Source organism: Nycticebus coucang, chromosome X (assembly GCF_027406575.1).
Source record: "Nycticebus coucang isolate mNycCou1 chromosome X, mNycCou1.pri, whole genome shotgun sequence".
NCBI lineage: Eukaryota > Metazoa > Chordata > Mammalia > Primates > Lorisidae > Nycticebus > Nycticebus coucang.
Window position 1 is genome coordinate 10,855,754 of NC_069804.1, and position 22,005 is coordinate 10,877,758.

At 38.7% G+C, this 22,005-nt stretch overlaps 1 protein-coding gene across 1 annotated transcript in view; it reads left to right on the top strand.

The window, feature by feature from the left end:
• FRMPD4 (FERM and PDZ domain containing 4) overlaps positions 1-22,005 on the top strand; it is a 597,878-nt gene that overhangs the window by 368,385 nt on the left and 207,488 nt on the right. Inside the window, exon 2 of the mRNA XM_053580630.1 lies at positions 4,326-4,442. Within this exon, the coding sequence (XP_053436605.1) occupies positions 4,326-4,442 (117 nt within the window). The remainder of the gene's footprint in view (positions 1-4,325; positions 4,443-22,005) is intronic.

Below are 22,005 nucleotides of genomic sequence, written 5' to 3' on the forward strand. Positions count from 1 at the left end.
CATTCAGTGAGATCCTGCCAAAAGCCCTCTCTCCTTCTGTCAATATCTTCCCACCTCCCACCTGCCTTCTCCCTCCTCCCCCTGCACGAGACTATATGTGTGTTTTATTGTTCACATGAGCATGTCATTATTTATATATTGGTTTCATATTAGGTAATATTTACCTCTCCACTAGGTACATTAGAAGGCTGTAGTTTGATTTGAGTCTAGTCAGGGAGCTGGGGGTGCTTCTTATGTTTTAGACTCAGAGGAAGTATTATTTGGTCCTACTAGTAAGATGAAGGCAAACCTTAATGATTCTGCGTTGGCATATTTTAGCCCTGTAAAGAAGCTCTCCCCTTTTATACTCTCAGAGAATCAGAGTGTTCATTTAATAAAAGGGCTGGAATTTGCAGATGAAAGTACAGGATGCCCAGTTAAACTTGAATTTCAGATAAATTATGCATAAATGTTCTAATATAAGTATCCCCAAATTTCATATGAGCTATATGAAAAAATATTCTTGTTTAGGGGGAAATCTAATTTAACAGGGTGGCCTATATCTATTGTTGCTAAATCTGACAACTCTAGGCAGGACAACATCCTTACAAATGATCTCAGGGGGGCCAAGCTGCATACCATGCTCAGCAACACTGGGCAGCTGAGCAGAATTACCAGAGTCCTCCTTAGATGAGAGTCTTTGAGTTGGGCAGAGGCAGTCAAGAGGACTCTTAAAGCTGATAGGTCATTGGACAAGAAAATGAGACCGCCTTCAAACAGGTGAAATGTTTAAAAGGTCCCAGCCTCTAGGAAGAATACCTAGAAACTCAGAATGGACACTTTCTGAAATGGAGGGAAGTAGACTCGGCATAATTGTTAAAAATGACGAATTCTGCACAGAATAGAGTTATCATAGCAGCAGCTTGTCCATCGTAGGGGACTGGTAATAAGTTCTGTATCAGAGGGGACTCTAAAGTATCCAGGAACTCTACTTTTATATGCACTGTCCTTGCTGCTCTTCTGCAAGGGGCCACCTCTTTGCATTCTGGGTAGAAAAGATTATATCTTTCAGCAGTGATGCGATGGGCATTTGAGAATAGTGGAGAATTTAGTGCACCTGCAAGGTGGAAGTGAGGAAAGGAAGTCCTGGGAACATCTCCCCAGTAAGCAGAGAGGAAACCATCAATTTCTAACCCTGACCATTGTCAGGGTCAGACATGTAGTCGTCATACTGCACTGAAGCTGGCGCCAAATCCCTCTGCAATTATTACTTCCATCCTTAATTTTTCTCAAGACTATTATGGATAAATACTTTGAAAGGGCTGGTTTTTTTTTTCAGACTTTTAATTGGCTAAATTCTAATGCCTTGTTCAGACACATACATTTTATGTTTACATATTAAAAGTAAGCCTTGTAGTCATGTCTGATCTTAATTATTCAATTATTTGTTTTGTATCAGCTGAGGCTCCTTGACCTAGATTCACTCAATTTGTATTTGTAGAGTTTTCCAGTATTAGCACTTCATGTGGTGTTTTATGACATAAGGCTTTATTTGAAAACATCTTGCTGAACTGCTGTTTCCTACTTCCTGAACATACTGTACAGGACAGAATGTAGCTCATAATAAAATTCAGGCTTCCTCTAGCTTGGTATTAAAATGCTGTGGTAGACATGTCAATTATATCAGGAGGCTTGTCTCTTTCCTGCAGTGATTAGGATTTCTGGGGGGGGAGGGAAGAAGGGGAGAATGAAAGAAAAGGAAAAAGTTTAATTGTTTTCAATAAATCAGCCCCCTCTGGGAAAGATTAAGTTTCTGATACAGTACATAATTTAATAATCTAATTGTCATGTTCTTACATAGCCCTTCTTTCACTCACAAGAGTATTCTGTATGTCATTTCTTACTGTACGATTGCTTTTGGAAAGGTTTTAGTGCTAGAATAGACTGCGTTTATACCCCTAGGAGCTTGTTTTCTTGGTACCACCTTAGAAAGCAGTCCCGATGGGTTCTCTGCTAGTGTATAGAAATTGGTGTTTGAGTTTTGTTTTTTTTTAATAGTACCTCAGGGTGGCAAATTCATATGTTCTCTCACTGCAGGGAAACAACACATTTTTTAAAAAATCACCAGAGGAAATTGCCACTGCTGACTTTTGTGCAAAGAGGAAGGAAACAGTTGCCATGCCTCTTCTTTTAATAGTCAATGGGCAAGAAATAATCCTATGGGGACATTCTACATTTGCCAGATCTGTATTAAATTTATGAGCACTTTTTCTTATGAGAACAAAACACTTTTTCACACAAAAAAAGTGTTCATAAAGAATGTAGAAAAACTGAAACGAAGTTAAAGAAAAGTAACAAGAGGTAGTTAAAATGATACAGAATAGTTCCTCTGCAGAAAACTTACCGGAAATGGCCTTATTTCACTTGAGAGTTGTTAGGTCATGGTCAGAGGTGTGGGTGCTGGGAGGGTGGGTAGGGGAGGGATGAGTTGCCTGGTATTTGGGGGAATTAAAAGTTTTCCTTCCTCACAGAAAGATAGAGAGCCCTGCTTCGTATGTGTACTACAGAAGGGCCACCGCACAAGGCTGTAGAGGTTGTGCATGATGTAAAAGTGCCCAGCCAAGGAGGAGGGTGGCGATGCAGTAAAATCCCCTGTCACACTCAGTAGCCAGGTAGCAGGCCTGGGTGGGGGAGACGCACCTCTGTCCTTCACCTGACTACAAGGGAGCACTTCTTTCTCATCTCATAGAAAAGGATTCTTAGGTAGCTATTGAGACACCAACTGTAAGTCCCTGAAAAGGTGATCGCAGCTTCCTCATGCACCACCCCCCTTGCCTGCTTCCGAACCACCCAGAGGCTCTTACAGGCTAGGCGGTAACTTCACCTGGAGGGAAAGGCCGGAGTAATTAGGAATGATGATCAGTCCTAAAAGGGCATCTCTTTCTTCTTTCCAAAGTGCCTATGAAACAAAGTAGCAAACGTAAGAAACCGCGTTCCTCCTGCTCAGCAGAATTTCCCAAAGCCCTTGACTCGGCGACTGGGCACAGCCCTCTGGAAGAGTGCCCCAAGATGCAAGCAGGTTAGAGCCCAGCTCGAATCGCTGTATTTTTTTTTTTTTAAAGATAAAGTCAGTGATCCTAGCCCTTGACTCTTCTTGTACTGAAGATAATGTGTGACAGAATTAATGCTTGTGCCTTTATAATCTCTCACCAGATGTACTCTCACACCTAAACTTTGGGGGAGATTTTGCTCCAATGTAACTTCTGAGCACACGCAGAACCCCCACCACCTAATATATAAATCCCGGGCTGAAACCCTGCTTGGAGGCTAACAGGAACACAGTCATCCTGGGGGAGGCTGAGAGAAATTCACTTTCATTATTTGAAAAGCCAGCTTTTTTTTCTTTCACTGACACATAGTTAAGCTCTGAAGAAGTCTTGGGCAGTCATGGGGGAAAGAAGTAATGTCTTCAGGTCCTGGGGCCGAAGAGACTTAGGCAGGATTCGATGGATCTTCAGCAACTCGGTCCGGCCCCGGCTCCGGCCTGTGCCTCGCTACGTCAGCAGGTCACAACTGCTTGCTAGGTGGGGTTACTTCCCTTTTCCTCTTGCTTTTGGAAAGGCAGCCTTCTAGAAAATTCTCCTTAACCTACTCTTTTGTCTTACTAATGAATGAAATTCTTTTTCAGAAGACTAGTGGAGGGTACTAGTGAGAAGGGGGAAAGAGTAAAACAGAGTTCAATCTCGATAAGTCGGATTTCAGTTCTGAATTAGAAATTGTGAAAGATAATGTGTGGATTTTGCTTTGCAATTGCAATTGGGGGTCTGTCGAAGGTTTTCTGCCTCACCTTGACCAGAATGCAGTTTCTATGAGTCTGAATTTTGTATTTTGATCATGTGAGTCCAGGGAGCAGAGCCTTCAGATACTTTGCTTAAGAGCCATAAGGATGGTAATGTATTTTCACGTGTATTTACATTATGGTTTGAATCCACGTTTGTGTCCTAACGTCTGGGCTCAGGAATGACTACTGTGATTGAAAGTGTGTAGAACGTCTGGCTTGTGGGTCCTTAGAGAAGTTCCTTAATCTTACTGAGCAATGCATTGTTTCCTTGCCTGTGAAATGTATACTTGCCTTCTGGAACTTCTGTGGAGAAGAAGTGAGGTAATACATGGGAAAAGGCCTAGCACAGTAACTCACACAAAAATGTTCTTTATAATTATTCATCAATCAACTGAGGGCACAGCCCACAATTTAGAGGAGCAAGTCATGTAGCCCACGTGGAGTTTGTCTCTGAAATGTCCGGGAGTCAGGTATAATGATGCTCTTTCTCTTTTTCCTTTTTCAGCCACAGGACGAAGTCTTCAGGCTGGCCACCTCCCTCAGGAACCTGGGGCTTGAACCAGGTGCCGCCCTATGGATGGGAGATGACGGCGAACCGAGATGGGCGAGACTACTTCATCAGGTAATGGACTTCTCTAGTTTGTATTTGCTTAGGAGACTGAACCTACCTAAATTAGGTTCTCGTAGGCATTTGGAGACCATTACTCAAGCAGCTCGATCTCCTCAACCTTCTATATCTTGCTGCTTTGGGTTGCTTTGTTGTTGAGCAGCTGTTATCTTCAAGTGACAATTCACCACAGAACATGGTGATCCTGGCTCAGAACAAAAGTTTCTATTCCTAAATACCCGGCCAGTTTTATTCATTGTCTGAGACTAATGTTTGATGTGAAAGAGTATCATTTAGAAAGGAATGTTCCTGTCTTATCTGTAACCAAAAGGATCACGTACATTATAGTTTTTATCAAACTTCTCACACTAGTATTGGCTTAGGTTTTGTATTTCTGTGTTCTTTTTTTAAAATTGTGATGTGTCTGTGTGTGTATATGTATCTCACATAAAACTTACTATTTTAACCATTTTTAGGTATACAATACAGTGGCATTCAGTACGTTCACAGTGTTGCGCAACCATTTACCACTATCCTTTTCAAGAAAATTTTCATCATCGCCACAGAAACTTTTGTATCCATTGAACAGTGACAGCCAAGTCCTCCCGCCTCCTCCCTCCGCCACCCCACCCCCGGTAGCTTCTATTGTACTTTCTATCCATATGAATTTGCCTGTTCCAGGCACCTCATATAAGCAGTCATACAATATACTGTATCTTTTTGTGTCTGGCTTATTTCACTGAACATGTTTTTAAGGTTTATCCATGTCATAGCATGTGTCAAAATGTCATCCTTTTTGGGGGGGTTACAATGTGCTGATTTTATATACAATTAAGAATGCTTACATCAAACTGTTACCATAGGCTTCACCTCACTTACTTATTGTGTTAATACGTTTATACTCTTAATAGATTTGACATGTACCCTGGCGATATGCACCATAGGTGAGGTCCCACTGATTACCCTCCCTCTACCCGTCCCCGCCCTCACCCTCCTTTTCTCTCCTTCTTTCTGGGCTATAGTTGTGTTTTATCTTTCATATGAAAGTGTGGGTGATTATATGTTGGTTTCATGATGGTACTGAGTATATTGGATACTAGAATTTCATTCTTTTTGAAGGCTGAATAATCTTACATTGTATGGTAGACCACATTTTGGACATTTGGGTTGTTTCCACCTTTTGTAGAAGGTAACCGATACTGTTGTGACCATTAGTGTACTTTCCCTGCTTTCACTACTTTGGGGCATATACGTAGGAGTGGAATTGCTGTGTCAAAGGAAATCTAGAATTCGAAATTAAATTTTACATCTAACTTTTTGAGGAACCATTAAATTGCTTTTTAGAAAGGCTTCAGTGCTCTGGTTTTTTGCAGTTTTTGTGAGAAAGGCACTTACATTGTGTTTCTCAAAACAGCAAAGATCCGCCCTGCTTTTTTCTCAAATCTAAGTGAAATACTATTAATTACAAGAAATTAATGAAATCGATTTGAAATCAGGAAGTATTCATGGGTCTAGCTAAAGTATAACTGAGCAGAGATTGGTGGCCAGGAGGAGAAAAATCTCTAACAACCATAGGCTGCATTCTTTGTTCCAGCCAAGCTGAATATGTCCTGATTAGTAAACATAGGGTCACAGGACTACCAGGAGATGGGGGGGGGGATCATTTTTATAAAAATACCTGCTAAGATTGTTTGATCATTGTGGCCTGATGCCCAGTCTCTGAGGCCTAAATCTCTCCCCTTCCCCAGAAATGCTACAGAGGGGATAGGATCCCCATTTACAGCATAGTTTGTTACTAAGGGGCTTGCCCCCTGGATCCATTCCGGGAAGATCCAAGACGCCCTTGAACATGACTGGAAAGTGGCCCCCCTCTCCAATGCTTTCCTAAAGATGTGCTCACAGAGAAACTGTAATAGAAATGGCAGCTGGAGCAGAAACTCCCAGAAAACTCAGAAACTGGAAGAAAGGCCAGTAGTTTTGCTCACACCCAGATTTTGAATTATTAATTTCATAGTTTGCCTAAGTTTCTCATGTTGCTAGAAAGACAGCATTTTTTTGAGGTATTGTGTCATCTATTTTCTAACACAGCTATGAATTTATGCAATTGGCTCATAGTGACCTAGATGATCTGACTCGATACACATTTTCTGCTGAAGAAATGTAATTTTTAAAGACATGGATTATTTATTTATGAAGATATGTCTCAGACTCCTCTGATTAAAATAGTTTTCTTTTCCCCTGCTTGGTTGTGGGTTCCCATATATGCCAGGCCATTCGATCAATAGGTAGAAACCCAAAGTGAGGTCATCTGGTTTAGAGGGTCTGGGAACACCAGCTAGCTCTGCCTTCCTGCATTATCATTAGCACCACTGACATTTTTAAGGGCCAGACTGAGTGTCATTTTAACATTTACACTGGCCTAATGCCAGCTATTAAAACGTGTAAGAGCAAATCAGGAACTTAATAAAGAAACCTGCACTGATTACTAAATGGCAGGTTTTGAAACCAAAGTCACAGTGTCATTTTTCAAAATTTGTGGGATTTCTTTTTATTTGAAAAGTAAGTTTTGGCTGGGCACCCATAGGTCAATGGTTAGAGCACTGACCTCATGCACCAGGGCAGGCGGCTTCGAACCTGGCCCAGGCCTACTAAACAAAAAACAAAGAAAAAACAAAAGAAGGAAAGAAAAGTAAGTTTCCACAGTCCTCTTGGAGAAAGTTTTAAGATGTCAAGAACAGTACTTTGTAAGGTGTTTATTTTTCTTTGTCACTAATGAGTTTTTATAAATAATGAGATTTATTCTTTTTTTTAACTTGCTGAGTAATGTCCATTACAAAGAGGTTCTTTAATTATCAGAGTTTCTGGGAGCCTATGTTTGCAGTATGGACTATTTCTGTACTCATTAATTTTAGAAGTTAAAGGGACAATTTGAAAATTAATCTGTGGTTAGTAATTAGCACCTTTGCATTTAATTTTTCACTCTCTTACATATTCTTTTTGAAAGACATTAAATGTTTTCTTTTTTCAAATCTCATCTTAGGAAGTAAATAATAACCCACATCAGACAATTGTTCTTGATGAAGGTACAACTATTTCCGAGTGATGGACAAAGCTATGGGAGGAAGCAGTCTTCATGTGTTGAAAGTTAGTTTAATAGATAAATTATAAGATAATTCTACCATTATGAGTCTTTCAGAACATGGCCCAAGATAATTCACAATATGTTCAACTTTCACCTTCTCTCTTCCATCACCAATGATTTAGGGTAGGGATAGGTAACATATTTTCTTCAGAGTCACTGGCCCATAGGTTTAAAAAAATTAAGAATGCCAATGCACTCTAACGTACATTTGTGTAGTGTTATACAGTCTGTAAACTAGTGGTTCTCACATTGGAATGGACTAAGAATCAGTAAAAAAAATCCAGATGCCTGGGTTTGGTGTGGAACCAGGGAGTAGAGAGGTTGCAGAAGCTCCCCAGCTGATTCTAATGAACAGCTATGACTGCTGCTTTACAGTACTTTCCTGCACATGATCTCATTTATTTGGCTTCAACAAAGGGATGCTTGTCTCCATTTTCCAGATCATACAACTGAGACTTATATTAATCAAGTGGCTCTCCTGGTGACACATGTGGGCCAAGTCACACTCTATTTCTTGTTCACCTACACCAGATTCCCCATTTAAAAAGAACAACTTTTGTTGGTATTCTTAGAGAAATATGAAATACAGTTGTTTGAGGAACAGTGAGTATAATCTAAGAAACATAACAAATACAAAATAAAAATGTCTCCGTTCCCTAGAGAATAGAGCAGAGAAAGAGAGGGAGACGGATGGGAAGAGACGAACTATAGGGAAAAGAAAAAGTCCCAAGAAACAGTATCCTGGTGAGAAATGAATAAGACAGTGAGGGACAGACAAGTGAAGAGAAAAACAGAAAGTGAGATACTCTGAGAGGATTGGTATAATTAGAGCATCAAGAAATAATAAGTTTAGGTGGAGGTGGAGATGAATATAAGTATTAATATAATTATAGATGTATATGTACATATAAATTGATATAGACTACAGCTATTGACATAGACATTGATACAGACACAGGTACATTTATATGGTCATAGATACAGATGGGTATATAATATAGCTAATATAGGTATGGATATAGATGATTATATGTAGATATAAATTATAGATGAGTGGTCATACAACTACATTTGCCTAGGAGAGTCCTGAATTATGGGTATGGTTCTAAATAGTTACAGACAGCACTTCCTTTTGCTCTCAAGGTGTTCTGGTTTGCATAACACAAAATAAGGTAATTTATATATCATATCACCACTGTCAAAGTTTAGAAAATTCTTGTAAAGCATAAGATTTTATTTAATCTTGATAACTGTCCTATGAGGTGGTCAAGGCACACAGCAGACTCTTCCTCTTGAAGATAAAGCTGAGGTTCACAGAGACTGGGATGTCCACACCATAAGCTCATCGAACCAATGTTGCTTCCGTATCTTTAGACTGTAAGGCCTTGGTTCTTCTTTCTTTGTCATGGAGTTTAATCCAAATTAATCCCCCTATATGCTATGGTGAGGTTACCCAGCCCTGCTGAAGTGTGCTCAGCTCACCTCTGCCTGTCCCTGCCACACCTTTTGGACTCAGACCCTCAGACCTAAGCCTGCCTATCTTGTCATGGACTTCCTTCGAAAGTTCTCCCTGGCCATACCCAACATCCATCCACGCAGCATTTATTGAACATCACTAAATGCTGAAGATCTGAGATGAGCAAGGCAAGTTCCTATCTTCAGGGATTTCATGATATGGGAGAATGATACGTAAAATAATAGACTATGCTTTAAATATAGTGGAGGCCCCCAGGGGGAATTAATCCAATCTGTTTGAGGGTGGGGGAAATGAAGGTCATTGCCATGGGCCTGACACAACAGAGAGTTCACCATCTTTCTCAACTGAGCAATGTCTGTTTCACCCTTTTGAGAGACACATTCTATATTTAAAAGAGTATAGGGAGCACCATGTGTTACTCCCCCCCCCCCTTTTTTTTTTCAGTTTTTGGCCAGGACCAGGTTTGAGCCCACCACCTCCGGTATGTGAGACTGGCACCCTACTCCTCTGAGCCACAGGCGCCGCATTCCCCAACCCCCATTTTTTAGTTAAATGGAGTAAGAACATGCTTGTTTGACTGTGGTTGTAGGGAGAGTTTATCCACAAGTAGCATGATTAATAAATCTGAAACTTTGGTTTTTGTAAATTAAAAGACAAAATTAAAACATCAAAATAAATATTAAAACACTATCTGGCAAAATAGATGATTATGATGAACAAAATTGGAGTCTGGGGATGGAGATAGAGGTTGAGAGAAGAGATTAGAGTATCAATTGCAGAACACATGGCCTGATTTTTCAAGTTCTTAATTTTACGGCCCTTTCTTCCTTTTGGCTTGCTGGTTTTCTGGCCACCTTCACCCTATGTACACAAACAATGGCCCTGTGCGTGTATTAGACGGGATACACCTTTGTATTCTACCAGCAGTTCCATGGTGGGCAATTACACTGACTCACTATCTCCTTAATGCAGAAGGATTGAACTCTTAAAACCCAAAGAGAGTAGAGATTAGTAATGAGATGTGGAAACTTCTACTTGGTTCTCCAGGATGAACTTGGCCCAACTTGTGAGTAGTTTAGCCATTCTCATCTGCCAATTTATTCAGCAGTCAATGCAAAACGTATTTTTGGCTCCCTAACTCCAGAAACGAATAATCTGAATAAATACAAGTAGTTTGTAAATACAAGTTCCTTCCCGCCTTTTTTATTAACCACAGCAGAAGACAATCAAATCAACACGATAGGATTCTGTCACCATGGAAATGAGCACTAGAAAAGCCTTACCTCATCCTTTCATGTGAATCCCAAAGTATTCCCTCTACATCTTGACTTGATCTAATTCAAATATCCCAAAAAGGAAGAAAAGTACTTGATTATCTTTAAACATCATTTGGTAGTTCTTGGGCTATTCTTCCAATTCTTTTCTTGACTTTTTAACTCAAGATTTCATAAAACTCTGTTATTCTGTGAATGAGTCCTCTTATATATTATTCCATGATGAATTCCCTTAAACTTTCTCTTCCCTACAAATGAAAAAAAAATCAAGAGTTAAGTTTTAAAGTTAGAATGTGGATATTCTGGCTGTGCCCACCATCCCCTTTGATATTTTTGTATTTGAAGGAGACATCAATTTCCTACTTTACCAAGCCTATCTTTTAATACACACTCAACAAAGAAGAAATGGATCTGAGAGATTACATGAGTTCTTACTCTTTGTTTCTGGTAATAAAATGTCAGAGATCTTTGTGGAAATTAAGATTATGCCCATGAAGGAAATAAAAGAGATCTATTGCTGAAGGAGTCCTCTCGTATTTTGAGGTTTTAAATATCCAAAGAGTTAAGGACTACCATTATGTTACAGAAGAAGCAGTTTGCCTCTTTTTTGTGCATTTTTGCTGAAAATTTCTTAATAAAAATTGAGCACATTTGATGAGTTCTGCATAAAAAGCAAATAATTGCCTCATGGCAAGAGCAAATGCCATTTTGTTCAACAAGTTCCTCAGGATCTCAAGCATCCAGCCATGGCAAGGGAGGTATATTATCATTTTGGAATGGAGGAACAAAGTCAACATGATTGTATCATTACATGAAACAAAAGGTAATTGTGTCATGTCAATGCAAATGCTTCCCAGGATGAACATTAGGGGCTGTTCATTCCCTTCATTGGAGCAGATTTGTTTTCTTTCGAATCTGACAAAGCACCTATCTGGTAAGTTAATAATCACTGCTCCCAGCTGGAAGGTAAGTTTGCAGAGTTGATGGAAGGGCTTTTAACAGGAAGGTTCTGAAATGACACTATCATTCCAGATCTAATTTGGCATATGGTGCAAAAAGCTGTGTTGGACAAACTTCTGTATCGGAGGCTGTTTAATTTTCCCTGTGTATTTCTTCTTGAAACTTTGCTGGTTTACTTAATCTGGCCTTCACTCTAGGACAAATCCCTGAAACACTTGGCTTATTTGTCCAGCATGCCAAAGCATCTGAAGGAATTGTAATTATCTGAAGTTCCTTGGGCCACTTGACTACCACAGAGTTAAGGTGTGCACATTGGGGCCAAGCCGTGGGCAGCAGGTTAGCTAGTGCACTGGGTCAGCTCTTTCTTCTCTGGTGCTGCAGGTAGCCCCTAGGGATGTACATGAGGTGGGTCACAGAGTCCATTCAGTATCACAGGAGAAGCACCTGGAGGACCAGGTTTCCATCACAGCCTGTAATTGAAATGCTAGCTTGAGGCTGCCTGCCACCCTTGATTATTTTGAGTGGCCTCTGGACCTCTCCTTTCTGGATTGAGCCAACCCTTGCAGAGAGCAATTTTGATGTCACTGCCTAAGGCTGGGACACAGGTAGAAATTCTGGCCTATGCCAAATGCCACTTGGGGGGTGTAGGTGTTGCTGCCAAGTAAATTGGCTGAGCTTAAGAGGACATGAAATTACCTTTGTGGCGGGTGTCTTTTCATTGCGGTCGGTACTCCAGCACAAAAACAGAAGGACACCAGGACAGGATGGCTGGTGACAGAAACGCCGTACTGTGGTCCAGGGAAACAGCAGTTCCTGCTAAGTCCCTATCCTGTAACTTCTCTAAAAACTTAAATAAAGCCTTCTTATCAATGGCCAATTTCTCACAAAGAGCCTTTTTAATTGCAAGGGTAATAAGAGAAGGTGGTACTTTTTGTGTCAGTAGAGTCAAAGAGTAGCCATGTCACAGTTTTTGCATGGAATGTGCCAATCAGCTAGCTGCTCCAGGATCACAGATATGGCGATGGCAGTTCACATTGAGAAGGCTAGAAAAGACTCTCAAAGAAGGCTGTTTGATTTCAAAGGATGTTACTGAGTGCACAGATCTGGCTACATAAATTTCAGGACCCGTTGCAAAATGAAAATGCAGATCCATTGTTCAAAAAGCAAGCTATCTGCAAGTCTATATTTGTCAAAGTTGTGATAAAGGTCCTAAAATGTAAAGATTTGCCCCTTCTTCTTTGGTCTCTGTCTACATGTCATAGAGGTTTTTTTTTTATTATTATTTGTTATATAGTGTTATTCTAAGTAAAGAAAAATTTAATTCCGAATTATTAGCATGAAGTTTACGGATCATCCTTATATTGTACACTGTACATTTTAGATGCAAATACAAGATCATTTAACTTGTCTGCAGAATCACTAAAATGACAGTTTGTATTCCATAATTCATGTATGCATATGTCTTTCATTTTAGCCAGAACTGTGGAAATGCTGCACAAAACGAACTCAAGTGCTTTAGTTTTACTTCTTGATAATGCACACTTTCTACCAACATTCCTTCCTTTTGGCTTGCTGCTGAGTAAGGAAGAACTGAAGGAAAAGGAACTCTAGGTTGCCCTATCTTTCTTTTCCTTTGCTTCCCTTCCATGTCATCACTCTTAGTATAAGTTGGCAAATATAGGGAAGTAACAAGAGTGAAAAAGGATATGAGAGGGTTCCTTTGTCAATTGTGTTTCTTAGAAGCATGCATCAGTTAAAAACTGTTTATCCTTCAGCCTTCACCCCCAACCTCATCTCTTGGCTCTTTTTAAAAATCATTTTTCATATGCCTTTCTCAATAAACATATATCAAAAAGGAATCATTGCTTCTAGCTGTTGACTCACTCAGAAAGCAATCTTTATGCTCTGTCAAAGATGGGTTTTCTCACCAAAAGATACATACTTTTCCCCCTCCAACCTTACCTCTGTAGGCCAGGTCAACAGCCTTTTCTGTAAATGGTCACATAGCAAATATTTTAGGCTTTGGAGACCACGTGGTTTTTCAGTTGTGACTCAGCACAATGCAACTCTGCCATGGTAGTTATCAAGCTATCATAGGAAAAATATAAATGAATGGATATGATTGTGTCCCAATAAAACTTTATTTACAAAAACAGATTGGGAGCCATATGTGACCCATGGACTATAGCAGTTTGCCAGCCCCTGCTCTAAAGCTTCATGGATTTGAGTTCATTCTCATATTTTTATTTCACTAATTGATAAATTTTCAAAACCTTCCCATGAAATCAGGAGCTGGCACATGTTTTATACTTAAACTAGGGCAGAGATTCATAAAATAACTTTTCTGAGGTTGCAGAGAGCTAAAAAGGGACCTCCTAGCCCTAGTTTATCCTACTTGTTGCCAGAAAGCTCTATGATGTGTCTTCTGTCAGTATGCAGTTCTTATATATCTCTGACACCTATGACCTACCTCTAAAGGTTGTTCTAGGAACAACAACATCAAAATCCACCAGAGAAATACAACTTTTAATGTGAAAGTTCTCCTTTCCTTTTAGTGGGTGCTCACGGGGAGAAGGTCTATTGATCACAGGGTTTGCACCTGCAACCAACACCTTTGTGAGAGGGATATTAAGGACAGGAACTGATAGCAATGAGGTAGCCAGGTCACAATGGAATGGCAAATGGAAGTGCAAATAATTATTAGGAAGGTCAAAACTACGTAGCAACTTGATTTTACTAATGGTCTACAGAGAAAACAGTCCCATTGTACTTTCCAAAAGTTAATTGTTCATACTGTTTTGAAGAAATTCTGCTTACTATCCTTGTGGAATTTTATAAAGCTTCTGTATATAGGTCCTCAACTCACTTTTGGTGATATTCTAGATTATTCTTGCACCTTTCATGGTAACATCTCCCTTTTTGTTGCTCTAAGCTCATGGAAGGTTCCTTCTTGTGTCTTCTCAGCTGATTCTTCTTTGTTAGCTCACCATTTAAACAGCACTTTCCCATGTTATCAAGCCTACATTTCTATTTAAAAGCCACAAAAACAGAAAAAGGATTAATGAATTTAAATATGTTGATTCCATTTGGTTTGGGTCCAAAGATTACTGGAGGCTCAAGACTATTCTCTTGTAAAAGTTTACAAAAATTGGTTTCACTCTCTAGAATATTGTCTTGGCAATAGCACAGAGTCAATAAATATTTATAGAATGGATATTTAGATATAGATAGATAAATGTTTCTTAAGCATTATATTCAGTGAGTCATTAGAGCAAATGCTGATACATAAATCAGTGAGTGAAAATTATCTGTTTTTAACTTACTGATGTAGGAATTTTACTAGTGTGTAAGCATTTAGATGAAGACTGTATTTCATAATTACACCCTACAGGTTTATCAAAGCCTTGTCACCAATTTGTATCTTAGTGTGGTTCTTTATCAGCTCTCAAAATTTAGAATGTGATAAAGATAACTTTCTCAAGATTGTTTAATTACAGTGTATTCCAGCAACAAGTGGCATAGAATAATAAAACACAGAGATTAGAGTTCAAACACTTGAGCTAAAAATTCTAGCTCATTCAGTATTGGCTGTATAATTATTTGGACATCATGGGCTTTTCTCATTGTACTATGATGTCTTTGGACTAGAAAACTGTATCAGTTGAGAATCCTGTGAAATACATGCAACAGAAAATTCTTAATCAATTTAGCCTAAAAGATTAAAAGAATTTATTTCTTTATATACCTAAAAAAAGTAAGTGATAAAACTTTCACAGTCAGGGCAGCACCTGTGGCTCAAAGGAGTAGGGCGCCCGCCCCATATACCAGAGGTGGTGGGTTCAAACCCAACTCTGGCCAAAAACTGCAAAAAAAAAAAAAAAAAACTGCCACAGCCAAAAGGACCGTAAGAACACATGACAACTCAATGTGGTATAATATCCTGGATAGAATTTTGAAAGAGATAAAGGACATTAGGCAAAACTGAAAGAAATCTGAATACAATATGGACTTCAGTAATAATGTATCAATATTGGTTCATTAATGGTGACAAATGTGTTACATTAATATAAGATGTTAACAATAGGGCAAACTTTGTGCCAGATATACAGGAATTTTTTGTACTATCTTTGTTATTTTTCTGTAAATCTAAAACTGTTCTAAAGTTTATACATAAAAAAATATACAAAATGTGATGTCAGCAAGATGGCAGACCATGAAGCCTCAGGCCCTTACTGTCCCACAGAGGAACATAGTTAATAACAATACGTTGACCTGAATAACTCTGTGAGAATTCCAGAGACTAGTTGAAACATTAAAGCACCTAAACCAGTGGTTCTCAACCTTCCTAATGCCTCCTAATGGCGCAACCCTTTAATACAGTTCCTCATGTTGTGGTGACCCCCAACCATAAAATTATTTTCGTTGCTACTTCATAACGGTAATTTTGCTACTGTTATGAATCATAATGTAAATATCTGATATGCAGGATGTATTTTCATTGTTACAAAAGGGTCGAGACCCACAGGTTGAGAACATGATTACCTGTCCTAGACCAATGTAAAACCCAAGCGGGTTTTACAGGGTTTTTCAGCAAAAAAAAAAAAAAGGATAGGAAAGTTTTACATACCTGTCCATGCTCCTCTCCCTATCTGACCTACCATAATACAACCAACAGGAAATCTTTCACACTAGGAATCTTCTCCTGGGCCAGAAACCAAAGATGAGATCAAACATCCAGCATTATGGTGAGCCTGGATGCTGCTCTGAGGGACTGGTTTTTATTTCATCTTGCTTAAGCACTGATGAGATGTGGTTAAGCACTAATGGCCTTGTTTGAAAATTGCTGCAAACAAAAAACATGATTGCCATGGCACACAAGATCTTTGGTTCCAAAGGCAAACACCAGGAGGTGCAAGGATCACAGACTTCTGAGAAGAAACAGGAACAAGCTGTTTAAGAGATAACTAAAAGAATACACATAAGCCCAGAAAAGACATCTTTAGAAAGAAATTGGGGAAGGTCCTAGAATTTATAGCTGAACTGATCACTAAAGGTTTTCCCTTGCACAAAGTTAGCATGTAAAGACTGGGAAAGGCCGTTATTTTTTTTCAAATGCCCAAGTCTTAACAACAACAAATCCCAAGGCACACAAAGAAAGAGGGAAATATGGCCCAAAGGACTGAAATAAAACTCTATACCCTGAACCTAAAGAAGCATAGATCTATGAGCTTCCTCACAAAGAATTTTAAATAACTGTACTGACTCAGTGCCCATAGCTCAGTGGTTAGGGCACCAGCCACATACACTGAGGCTGGTGGGTTCGAACCTGGCCTGGGCCTACTAAACAACAGTGACAACTGCAACAAAAAGTAGCCAGGCATTGTGGTGGGCACTTGTGGTCCCAGCTACTTGGGAGTCTGAGGCAAGAGAATCGCTTAAGCCCAAGAGTTTGAGGTTGCTGTGAGCTATGATGCCATAGCACTCTACTGAGGGTGACATAGTGAGATTTTGTCTCAAAAATAAAATAAAATAAAATAAAACAACTGTACTAAAGATGCTCATGAGCCAAAATGAAACCCAGATACACAAACGAATTCAGGAAAATGATACATGAACAAAATGAAAATGTCAACAAAGAAATATAAACTACATAAAGAACTACATAGAAATTCTGGAGGTAAAAAATACAGTAACTGAACTGAAAAAAAACTCACTAAGGGGTTTCAATAGAGGACTGTATTTCAAGTAACTGCAGATGTGACAGAAATAGCAAGAGAACTAGAATGAGAAGTGGAACCTGAAGATGTGACTAAGAAGAAATTTATATGACTGACTTTATTATGCTATTAAGTTTGTTGCAGTGGTCTGGAACTGAACCTACAATATGTCTGAGGTACACCTATACAGACTACTCCAACAATAGAAAGTATATATTCTTCTCAAGTGCATGCATAACATTCTCTGGGATAGAACATACGTTGGAGCACAGAAAAGGTTTAAATTATACAAATTATCTTTTTTCATCATAATGGAATGAACTAGAACTCAACAGCAGAAGAAAAACTAGGAAATCCACAAGTAAGTGGAAATTAAACCAACACGCTTTTAAATGACCAATGTGTCAAAAAAAGTTACAAAGGAAATTATAAAATACTTTGAAGTGAAAATGAAAACACAACATAACAAAACTTAGGGAATATAACAAAAGCGGTGCTAAGATGGAAGTTCATAGTTGTAAATTTATACATTAAAAAAGTAAGATCTCAAATCAAGGGCAGCACCTGTGGCTCAGTGAGTAGGGCGCCGGCCCCATATGCCGAGGGTGGCGGGTTCAAACCCAGCCCCGGCCAAACTGCAACCAAAAAATAGCCGGGCGTTGTGGCGGGCGCCTGTAGTCCCAGCTGCTCGGGAGGCTGAGGCAAGAGAATCGCTTAAGCCCAGGAGTTGGAGGTTGCTGTGAGCCGTGTGACGCCACGGCATTCTACCCGAGGGCGGTACAGTGAGACTCTGTCTCTACAAAAAAAAAAAAAAAAAAGATGTCAAATCGACAACTTGACTTTATACCTCTAGGAACTAGAATAAAAAACAAACTAAACTTAAAGCTAACAGATGGAAGGAAATAATAAAGAGCATAGTATCTCGTAATGAAATAGAGAATAGAAAAACAATAGAAAAAATCAACAATAATAGTCTTTTGAACTGATTGATAAAATTGACAAATCCTTAGCTAGCTTAATTAAAAAAGAGAGAAGAGACTCCAATAATAAAATCAAAAATTAAAGAGGGAGCATAACAACTGATGCCACAGAAATAAAAAGGGTCAGAGAATATTATGAACAACTTTATGCCAACACACTGAATAACCTAGAGGAAATGCATAGCAACACATAACCTGTAAGACTAAATAATGGGAAAATAGAAAATCTGAAGAGATTAATAACTATTATGAAGTTTAAATCAGCAGTCGAAAACCTAGCAAAGAGCAGCTCAGGAAGAGATCATTTACTAGTTCTGCCAAACACTTAAAGGAGCATTAACACCAATTCACCTCAAAGTCTTCCAAAAAATTGAAAAGGAGGGAGCATTTCCAAGCTCATTCTATGAGGCCTGCATTACCCTGGTACCAAAGCCATTCAGGGACACTAGAAAACAAAACTACAGACCAATATCTCTAATAAACATTGATGTAAATATGTAAATTCCAAATACAACAGCTCATTAAAGAGATTATATACCATGACCAAGTAGGCTTTATTCCAGAAACGTAAGACTAGCTTAGCATACGGAATTCAGTTAATATAATACACGACAGAAGAGAATGAAAGACAAAACACGTGATTACCTGAATTAATGCAGAAAAAGCATTTAAGAAGATTCAACAAACTTTCATGATAAAAACACTCAGAAAACTAAGAATAGAAGGAAACTATCTCAAAATAATAAAGGCTATCTATGAAAAACCCACAGCTAACATCATACTGAAGGCTCAAAGACTTAAAGCTTTTCTTCTAAGATTAAGGTGGCATTGACACCTGCTATTATCACTTCTATTCAACATACATCTGGAACAGAACAATTAAGCAAGAAAAAATGAAAAATAGAGCTAAAATTACATATATTTTCTTTTTTTTAATTTTTTTATTAAATCATAACTGTATACAATGATATGATCATGGGGCATCATACACTCACTTCATAAACCATTTGACACATTTTTATCACAGTGGTTAGCATAGCCTTTCCGGCGTTATCTCAGTTACTGTGCCAAAACATTTACATTCTACATTTACCAAGTTTCGCAAATACCCCTGTAATATGCACCACAGGTGTGATCCCACCGATTCCCCTCCCTCTACCCACCCCCCCCTTTCCCACTTCCCCCTATTGTTAAGTTGTAGCTGGGTTATAGCTTTCATGTGAGAGTCCCAAATTAGTTTCATAGTAGGGCTGTGTACATTGGGTATTTTTTCTTCCATTCTTGGGATACTTTACTAAGAAGAATATGTTCCAGCTCCATCCATGTAAACATGAAAGAGGTAAAGTCTCCATCTTTCTTTAAGGCTGCATAGTTTTCCATGGTATACATATACCACAATTTATTAATCCATTCGTGGATCGATGGGCACTTGGGCTTTTTCCATGACTTAGCTATTATGAATTGGGCTGCAATAAACATTCTGGTACAAATATCTTTGTTATGTTGTGATTTTTGGTCTTCTGGGTATATGCCCAGCAGAGGAATTACAGGATTGAATGGCAGATCTATTTTTAGATCTCTGAGTGTTCTCCATATATCTTTCCAAAAGGAATGTATTAATTTGCATTCCCACCAGCAGTGCAGAAGTGTTCCCTTTTCTCCGCATCCACGCCAACATCTCTGGTCTTGAGATTTTGTGATATAGGCTAGTCTCATTGGAGTTAGATGATATCTCAAAGTAGTTTTGATTTGCATTTCTCTGATGATTAAAGATGATGAGCATTTTTTCATATGTCTGAAGACCGTGCACCTGTCTTCTTCAGAGAAGTTTCTCTTCAAATCCCTTGCCCAGCCTGCGATGGGATCCCTTGTTTTTTTCTTGCTGATGCGTTTGAGTTCTCTGTGGATTCTGGTTATTAAACCTTTGTCAGAGTTATACCCTGCAAATATCTTCTCCCATTCTGAGGGCTGTCTGCTTGCTCTGCTTACTGTGTTCTTAGCTGTGCAGAAGTTTTAGTTTGATCAAGTCCCAGTAGTGTATTTTTGAAGCTGCTTCAATTGCCCGGGGGGTTCTCCTCATGAAATACTCACCCAAACCAATTTCTTCAAGGGTTTTCCCTGCATTCTCCTCTAGTATTTTTATAGTTTCATGTCTTAAGTTTAAATCTTTAATCCAATGAGAGTCTATCTTAGTTAATGGTGAAAGGTGTGGGTCCAATTTCAGTCTTCTGCAGGTTGCCAGCCAGTTCACCCAGCACCATTTGTTAAATAGGGAATCTTTTCCCCACTGAATGTTTTTAATTGGCTTGTCAAAAATCAAATAGCGGTAAGTAGCTGGATTCATCTCTTGGTTCTCTATTCTGTTCCAGATATCTACTTCTCTGTTTTTGTGCCAATACCATGCTGTTTTGATCACTATCGATTTGTAGTAAAGTCTGAGGTCTGGTAGTGTGATTCCTCCTGTTTTGTTTTTATTTCTGAGTAATGTCTTGGCTATTCGAGGTTTTTTCTGATTCCATATAAAACGAAGTAATGTTTTTTCAAGATCTTTAAAATATGACAGTGGAGCTTTAATAGGGAGTGCGTTGAAATTATATATTGCTTTGGGTAGTATGGACATTTTGATAATGTTGATTCTTCCTAGCCATGAGCATGGTATGTTTTTCCATTTGTTAACATTTTCAGCTATTTCTTTTCTTAGAGTTTCATAGTTCTCTTTATAGAGATCTTTCACGTCTTTTGTTAGGTAAATTCCCAAATATTTCATCTTCTTTGGCACTACTGTGAATGGGATAGAGTCCTTAACTGCTTTTTCAATTTGACTGTTGTTGGTGTATATAAAGGCTACCGATTTATGAATGTTGATTTTGTAACCTGAGACGCTGCTGTATTCCTTGATCACTTCTAGGAGTTTTGTAGTAGAGTCCCTAGTGTTTTCCAGATACACAATCATATCATCTGCGAAGAGCGAGAGTTTGATCTCTTCTGACCCTATATGGATACCCTTGATCGCCTTTTCTTCCCTAATTGCGGTGGCTAAAACTTCCATTACAATGATGAAAAGCAATGGAGACAATGGGCAGCCTTGTCTGGTTCCTGATCTGAGTGGAAATGATTCCAATTTAACTCCATTCAATATGATATTGGCTGTGGGTTTGCTGTAGATAGCCTCTATCAGTTTAAGAAAAGTCCCTTCTAGACCAATTTTCTTGAGTGTTCTGATCATGAAGGGATGCTGGATATTATCAAAAGCTTTTTCTGCATCAATTGAGAGAATCATATGGTCTTTGTTTTTTAATTTGTTTATGTGCTGAATTACATTTATAGATTTACGTATATTGAACCAGCCTTGAGACCCTGGGATAAAACCAACTTGGTCATGATGTATAATTTGTTTGATGTGTTGTTGGATTCTGTTTGTTAGGATCTTGTTGAATATTTTTGCATCTATATTCATTAGTGATATTGGTCTATAATTTTCTTTTCTTGTTGGGTCTTTTCCTGGTTTGGGGATCAGGGTGATATTTGCTTCATAGAAAGTGTTGGGTAGTCTTCCTTCTTTTTCTACATTTTGGAACAGGTTGAGTAATATAGGTACTAATTCCTCTTTAAAGGTTTGGTAGAATTCTGACGTGAAACCATCTGGTCCCGGGCTTTTCTTTTTAGGGAGGTTTTGTATAGTTGATGCTATTTCTGAACTTGATATGGGTCTGTTCAACATTTCCACTTGATTCTGGTTAAGTCTTGGAAGGTGGCGTGCTTCCAAGTATCGGTCTATTTCCTTCAGATTTTCATATTTCTGAGAATAAAGTTTCTTGTAATATTCATTAAGGATTTTTTGGATTTCTGATGAGTCTGTGGTTATTTCGTCTTTGTTGTTTCTGATTGATGATATTAGAGATTTTACTCTTTTTTTCCTGATTAGGTTGGCCAGAGGTTTATCTATTTTATTGACCTTTTCAAAAAACCAGCTTTTTGATTTATTGATCTGTTGTATTATTCTTTTGTTTTCAATTTCATTTAATTCT